The sequence below is a fragment of the Oncorhynchus tshawytscha genome, linkage group LG21 (assembly GCF_018296145.1).
Source record: "Oncorhynchus tshawytscha isolate Ot180627B linkage group LG21, Otsh_v2.0, whole genome shotgun sequence".
NCBI lineage: Eukaryota > Metazoa > Chordata > Actinopteri > Salmoniformes > Salmonidae > Oncorhynchus > Oncorhynchus tshawytscha.
In genome coordinates this window covers 40,517,097-40,523,759 of record NC_056449.1, presented here as the reverse complement: position 1 = coordinate 40,523,759, position 6,663 = coordinate 40,517,097, and the positions used below count along the sequence as shown (strand labels likewise).

At 40.1% G+C, this 6,663-nt stretch overlaps 1 protein-coding gene across 9 annotated transcripts; it reads right to left on the bottom strand.

The window, feature by feature from the left end:
- Positions 1-269: 269 nt before the first annotated feature.
- LOC112236985 (serine protease inhibitor Kazal-type 1) lies at positions 270-5,004 on the bottom strand. Of its 9 annotated transcripts, none has more exons than XM_042303526.1 (6): positions 3,842-4,518; positions 1,870-2,454; positions 1,387-1,800; positions 1,008-1,352; positions 795-973; positions 270-677 (listed from the first exon to the last, which is right to left on the bottom strand). In XM_042303526.1, the coding sequence occupies exons 1-6, from the start codon at positions 4,187-4,189 to the stop codon at positions 632-634; spliced, it is 1,917 nt and encodes a 638-aa protein (XP_042159460.1). In that variant the 5' UTR covers positions 4,190-4,518; the 3' UTR covers positions 270-631. The 9 variants fall into 9 exon arrangements, with proteins under 9 accessions (XP_042159460.1, XP_042159459.1, XP_042159456.1 ...); XM_042303525.1 differs by having other exon boundaries at positions 1,008-1,283; positions 1,353-1,869; positions 1,904-2,454; XM_042303522.1 differs by having other exon boundaries at positions 1,387-2,454; positions 3,842-4,519.
- Positions 5,005-6,663: the final 1,659 nt, after the last annotated feature.

The window sequence follows — 6,663 nt, the reverse complement described above, 5'->3', positions numbered from 1 at the left end:
AACTTGTCCCGATTGGTGTTTAATGATTTTGAGGCTGATTCCCTGACCTGTCAATGTTTATAATTTGCTGTTTTATACTCTTGTGAATTCAATGTTTTTTCTTACTAGATTACTTGTAGTTTTTCATGTTGTCTGTCTAATTTTTTTGTAATGACTTGGTGCTGCCTATCTTGGCCAGGGCGCTCTTGAAAAGAGATTTTAATCTCAATGAGCCCTTCCTGGTTAAATAAAGGTTAAATAAAAAATCCAGAACCTGACAGTTGACAAGGAACTTTGCTAAAATTGTTTTAATTACAGATTTTTTTTTAAAGATGGCCAAGTAAAAACACAATAAAGATTATCCCATTTAAAAATACAATTTTGCCACAAAGAAGGTACGCTACACCAGTCTTAAAGACTAGGGGGTTAAGTGCTCTACAGAAGACAAACAGGGAGCCCATAAGGTTTGGAGAAGGAAACAGGTGCTGAGGAAACGGTTCAAAGTATATCGAGACAAATCGTTTACTGTCTCCTCAGCATTTAGAAAGCAATAGAAGAGACGTCAGTGTTTTGACAAGGCAACAGGAAGTGGTTTAAAGTCATGTTGAGGGGGCCTGGTGTGTGGCTGAGACAATGGACGGTCTTGTCTGGTTCAGCACTCTCCTTTACTCCGGATGAGAATGTTAGTCTTCCGCTCCCTGGGAACACACACAGAGCAGGTTTTAAACAACAAACAAACACTGAGAGAAACAAGACAGGCACAGAGCAAGAGAGAAAGAGAAGTCAGTTGTTGAAAGCTTAAGTTGGATACTTACATGTTCTGAAAGCACAGCATGCATTCATTAGAGTAGTTGGTGCCGTCACTTCCACACACTGGCTCGAAGTTGCGGGGGCACATGGGCAAGTTGTACTGGGAACAGTCAGCCTGTTGGACAAAGACCAGGTTATGTAATAAGTGAGGTGTTGGTAATATAGTGTACTGGGAACAGTCAACCTGTTGGTAATATAGTGTACTGGGAACAGTCAGCCTGTTGGACAAAGACCAGGTTATGTAATAAGTGAGGTGTTGGTAATATAGTGTACTGGGAACAGTCAACCTGTTGGACAAAGACCAGGTTATGTAATAAGTGAGGTGTTGGTAATATAGTGTACTGGGAACAGTCAGCCTGTTGGACAAAGACCAGGTTATGTAATAAGTGAGGTGTTGGTAATATAGTGTACTGGGAACAGTCAGCCTGTTGGACAAAGACCAGGTTATGTAATAAGTGAGGTGTTGGTAATATAGTGTACTGGGAACAGTCAACCTGTTGGACAAAGACCAGGTTATGTAATAAGTGAGGTGTTGGTAATATAGTGTACTGGGAACAGTCAACCTGTTGGTAATATAGTGTACTGGGAACAGTCAACTTGTTGGACAAAGACCAGGTTATGTAATAAGTGAGGTGTTGGTAATATAGTGTACTGGGAACAGTCAGCCTGTTGGACAAAGACCAGGTTATGTAATAAGTGAGGTGTAGGTAATATAGTGTACTGGGAACAGTCAACCTGTTGGACAAAGACCAGGTTATGTAATAAGTGAGGTGTTGGTAATATAGTGTACTGGGAACAGTCAACCTGTTGGACAAAGACCAGGTTATGTAATAAGTGAGGTGTTGGTAATATAGTGTACTGGGAACAGTCAGCCTGTTGGACAAAGACCAGGTTATGTAATAAGTGAGGTGTTGGTAATATAGTGTACTGGGAACAGTCAGCCTGTTGGACAAAGACCAGGTTATGTAATAAGTGAGGTGTTGGTAATATAGTGTACTGGGAACAGTCAACCTGTTGGACAAAGACCAGGTTATGTAATAAGTGAGGTGTTGGTAATATAGTGTACTGGGAACAGTCAACCTGTTGGTAATATAGTGTACTGGGAACAGTCAGCCTGTTGGACAAAGACCAGGTTATGTAATAAATGAGGTGTTGGTAATATAGTGTACTGGGAACAGTCAACTTGTTGGACAAAGACCAGGTTATGTAATAAGTGAGGTGTTGGTAATATAGTGTACTGGGAACAGTCAGCCTGTTGGACAAAGACCAGGTTATGTAATAAGTGAGGTGTTGGTAATATAGTGTACTGGGAACAGTCAACCTGTTGGACAAAGACCAGGTTATGTAATAAGTGAGGTGTTGGTAATATAGTGTACTGGGAACAGTCAACCTGTTGGACAAAGACCAGGTTATGTAATAAGTGAGGTGTTGGTAATATAGTGTACTGGGAACAGTCAGCCTGTTGGACAAAGACCAGGTTATGTAATAAGTGAGGTGTTGGTAATATAGTGTACTGGAACAGTCAGCCTGTTGGACAAAGACCAGGTTATGTAATAAGTGAGGTGTTGGTAATATAGTGTACTGGGAACAGTCAACCTGTTGGACAAAGACCAGGTTATGTAATAAGTGAGGTGTTGGTAATATAGTGTACTGGGAACAGTCAACCTGTTGGTAATATAGTGTACTGGGAACAGTCAGCCTGTTGGACAAAGACCAGGTTATGTAATAAATGAGGTGTTGGTAATATAGTGTACTGGGAACAGTCAACCTGTTGGACAAAGACCAGGTTATGTAATAAGTGAGGTGTTGGTAATATAGTGTACTGGGAACAGTCAGCCTGTTGGACAAAGACCAGGTTATGTAATAAGTGAGGTGTTGGTAATATAGTGTACTGGGAACAGTCAACCTGTTGGACAAAGACCAGGTTATGTAATAAGTGAGGTGTTGGTAATATAGTGTACTGGGAACAGTCAACCTGTTGGACAAAGACCAGGTTATGTAATAAGTGAGGTGTTGGTAATATAGTGTACTGGGAACAGTCAACCTGTTGGACAAAGACCAGGTTATGTAATAAGTGAGGTGTTGGTAATATAGTGTACTGGGAACAGTCAGCCTGTTGGACAAAGACCAGGTTATGTAATAAGTGAGGTGTTGGTAATATAGTGTACTGGGAACAGTCAGCCTGTTGGACAAAGACCAGGTTATGTAATAAGTGAGGTGTTGGTAATATAGTGTACTGGGAACAGTCAACCTGTTGGACAAAGACCAGGTTATGTAATAAGTGAGGTGTTGGTAATATAGTGTACTGGGAACAGTCAACCTGTTGGTACAAAAAGACCAGGTTATGTAATAAATGAGGTGTTGGTAATATAGTGTACTGGGAACAGTCAACCTGTTGGACAAAGACCAGGTTATGTAATAAGTGAGGTGTTGGTAATATAGTGTACTGGGAACAGTCAGCCTGTTGGACAAAGACCAGGTTATGTAATAAGTGAGGTGTTGGTAATATAGTGTACTGGGAACAGTCAGCCTGTTGGACAAAGACCAGGTTATGTAAACAGTCAGGTGTTGGTAATATAGTGTACTGGGAACAGTCAACCTGTTGGACAAAGACCAGGTTATGTAATAAGTGAGGTGTTGGTAATATAGTGTACTGGGAACAGTCAACCTGTTGGACAAAGACCAGGTTATGTAATAAGTGTTGGTGTGTACTGGGAACAGTAATATAGTGTACTGGGAACAGTCAGCCTGTTGGTAATATAGTGTTGGTACAACAGTCAACCTGTTGGACAAAGACCAGGTTATGTAATAAGTGAGGTGTTGGTAATATAGTGTACTGGGAACAGTCAACCTGTTGGACAAAGACCAGGTTATAAATGAGGTGTTGGTATATAGTGTACTGGGAACAGTCAACCTGTTGGACAAAGACCAGGTTATGTAATAAATGAGGTGTTGGTAATATAGTGTACTGGGAACAGTCAGCCTGTTGGACAAAGACCAGGTTATGTAATAAGTGAGGTGTTGGTAATATAGTGTACTGGGAACAGTCAACCTGTTGGACAAAGACCAGGTTATGTAATAAGTGAGGTGTTGGTAATATAGTGTACTGGGAACAGTCAACCTGTTGGACAAAGACCAGGTTATGTAATAAATGAGGTGTTGGTAATATAGTGTACTGGGAACAGTCAACCTGTTTTTTGGTCCAACAGACTATGTAATAAAGGACTTGTCTCAATAAATAAAGCGAGGTATTGGTAATAGTGTTCTGGATTGAGCCAATATGAAGAGAACAGGGTTGTAATAGTGTACTGGTATAACACCATATGAAGAGAACATAACAGGGAACATACATACCTTCCCTTCTCCTTCCACTGGTGCAGCGCACCTGGGGTGTATTCATTAGTCAGATTCTGTTGCAAAACGTTTTTGCAATGGTTTTTGCAATGGAAGCCAATTACAGAACGTTTGTCCAATAGAAATGTTCGTTTATTGCTAAACATTTTACATGGAGTAAATTGTTAGTTTCAAAACGTTTCGCAACATAATCCGAATAATGAATGTAGCCCTGAAAGTAATGTCAACTAAGGAAGTGACTGTAAACATACGGGTGTACTTGGTGAACAACTGAATTTTGTCCAGAGGAAGACCCATACCACAGTTCTACATGAAGTAATCCAGCACAAAGAGCAACGTGTTTTAGAAAGGCACATAACCTTTCACTCCACGAAATAAACAACGCGTTTAGCCTGCTTACCTCTGTGGTTCCGTCTGGGAGACTCGCTCCTCGTGCCAAAACTAAAACAGAGAAAGATGTTAAACCGGAAGCTCATTAAATTATTTAAACGTCAGATGTGATTTCCAGGAGTTCCAATCTAAACGAGAAAAAGGTTCATGTTTTCTCTAGTCAAAAAAATGCGCGTCGGTCATCAAGGCAGTTCGCTGGAGGTATCGACTGTTGTGTTTGTCTAAACTGCTCTTAGAAGTTAATGTGCCGTTTTTTTTATTGTTATTTAATAAAACTATTTGACTGCCACTTGGTACTAACTATGTAAAAATCAAGATGAACAACACTCACCGGCAACACTGAGAAGGCAAAGCGTCAGCCGTGTAAAGTTCCACATTCTATCCGTTGTAAAGGTGCGTAGGCAGGTGACGCGCCTAGCCACCGGAGCGGTATTTATACCTTGTAGGTCTCCAACACAACCGCTTAAGGATCGGCCCCTTTTTTTCAATGTTCGCCTAATATGACATTCCCAAATCTAACTGCCTGTAGTAACTCAGGCCCTGAAGCAAGGATATGGTTATTATTGGTACCATTTGAAAGGAAACACTTTGAAGTTTGTGGAAATGTGAAATTAATGTAGGAGAATATAACACATTAGATCTGGTAAAAGACAATACAAAGATTTTTTTAAATGATTTATCTTTGAAATGCAAGAGATAGGCCATAATGTATTATTCTAGCCCAGGTGCAGTTTAGATTTTGGCCACTAGATGGCATCAGTGTATGCGCAAAGTTTTAGACTATCCATTGAACCATTGCATTTCTGTTCAAAATGTTGTATCAAGACTGCCCAAATGTGCCTAGTTGGTTTATTAATACATATTCAAGATCATAGCTGTGCACTCTCCTCAAACAATAGCATGGTATTATTTCACTGTAATAGCTACTGTAAATTGGACAGTGCAGTTAGATTAACAGGAATTTAAGCTTTCTGCCAATATCAGATATGTCTATGTCCTGGGAAATGCTCTTGTTACTTACTTACATCTTGTTACTTACATCATAAAGCTAATCGCATTAGCCTACGTTAACTCAACCGTCTCGCAGGGGACCCACCAATCCTGAAGAAGTTGGTTCGTCACTAGTTAAACTAGTGAGAACACCACTCAGAGAGACATGTCGCAATATGTCCTGTACCTTTGTGAGAGTGTTGTGATTAAGCATACCAAAGTGACTTACATCAATTTATTCCCCCAAAACATCTGGAGGATCTAATATGCAGGATAGTATGGGAACATAGGCTACCCAAGCTGTTCCTTTCTAGATAACAATGATTCTATAACAACAACATCAGCCTATCAGTAGTAGCCAGTTAGCTAGCTATCTAACTACAAAGCTAACCAGTTTGCTAGATACACTATATATACAAAAGTATGTGAACAACCTCTTCAAATTAGTGGATTCGGCTATTTCAGCCACACCGTTGCTGACAATGCTACTTAATATAATGTTTACATACCCTACATTATTAATCTCATATGTATATACTGTACTCTGTATCATCTACTGCATCTTTATGTAATACATGTATCACTAGCCACTTTAACTATGCCACTTTGTTTACATACTCATCTCATATGTATATACTGTACTCGATACCATCTACTGTATCTTGCCTATGCCGCTCTGTACCATCACTCATTCATATATCTTTATGTACATATTCTTTATCCCTTTACACTTGTGTGTATAAGGTAATAGTTTTAGAATTGTTAGCTAGATTACTCGTTGGTTATTACTGCATTGTCAGAACTAGAAGCACAAGCATTTCGCTACACTCGCATTAACATCTGCTAACCATGTGTATGTGACAAATAAAATGTTATATTATTTTATTTGACAGGTGTATAAAATCGAGTACACCGCCATGCAATCTCCATAGACAAACATTGGCAGTAGAATGGCCTTACTGAAGAGCTCAGTCACTTTCAACGTGGCACTGTCATTGGATGCCACCTTTCCAACAAGTCAGTGTGTCAATTTTCTGCCCTGCTAGAGCTGCGCCTGTCAACTGTAAGTGCTGTGAAGTGGAAACGTCTAGGAGCAACAACGGCTCAGTCGCCAAGTGATAGGCCACACAAGCTCACAGA

Bases quoted from the DNA above. Each gene is read 5' to 3' on its own strand.
- LOC112236985 (XM_042303522.1), bottom strand. From the start codon at position 4,189: ATGAATACACCCCAGGTGCGCTGCACCAGTGGAAGGAGAAGGGAAGGT. The intron at 974-1,007 runs GCTGACTGTTCC...TATTACCAACAG, and splicing joins ACCTGGTCTTTGTCCAACAG to GTTGACTGTTCCCAGTACAC. The intron at 678-794 runs GTAAGTATCCAA...GTGTGTTCCCAG, and splicing joins ATGCTGTGCTTTCAGAACAT to GGAGCGGAAGACTAACATTC.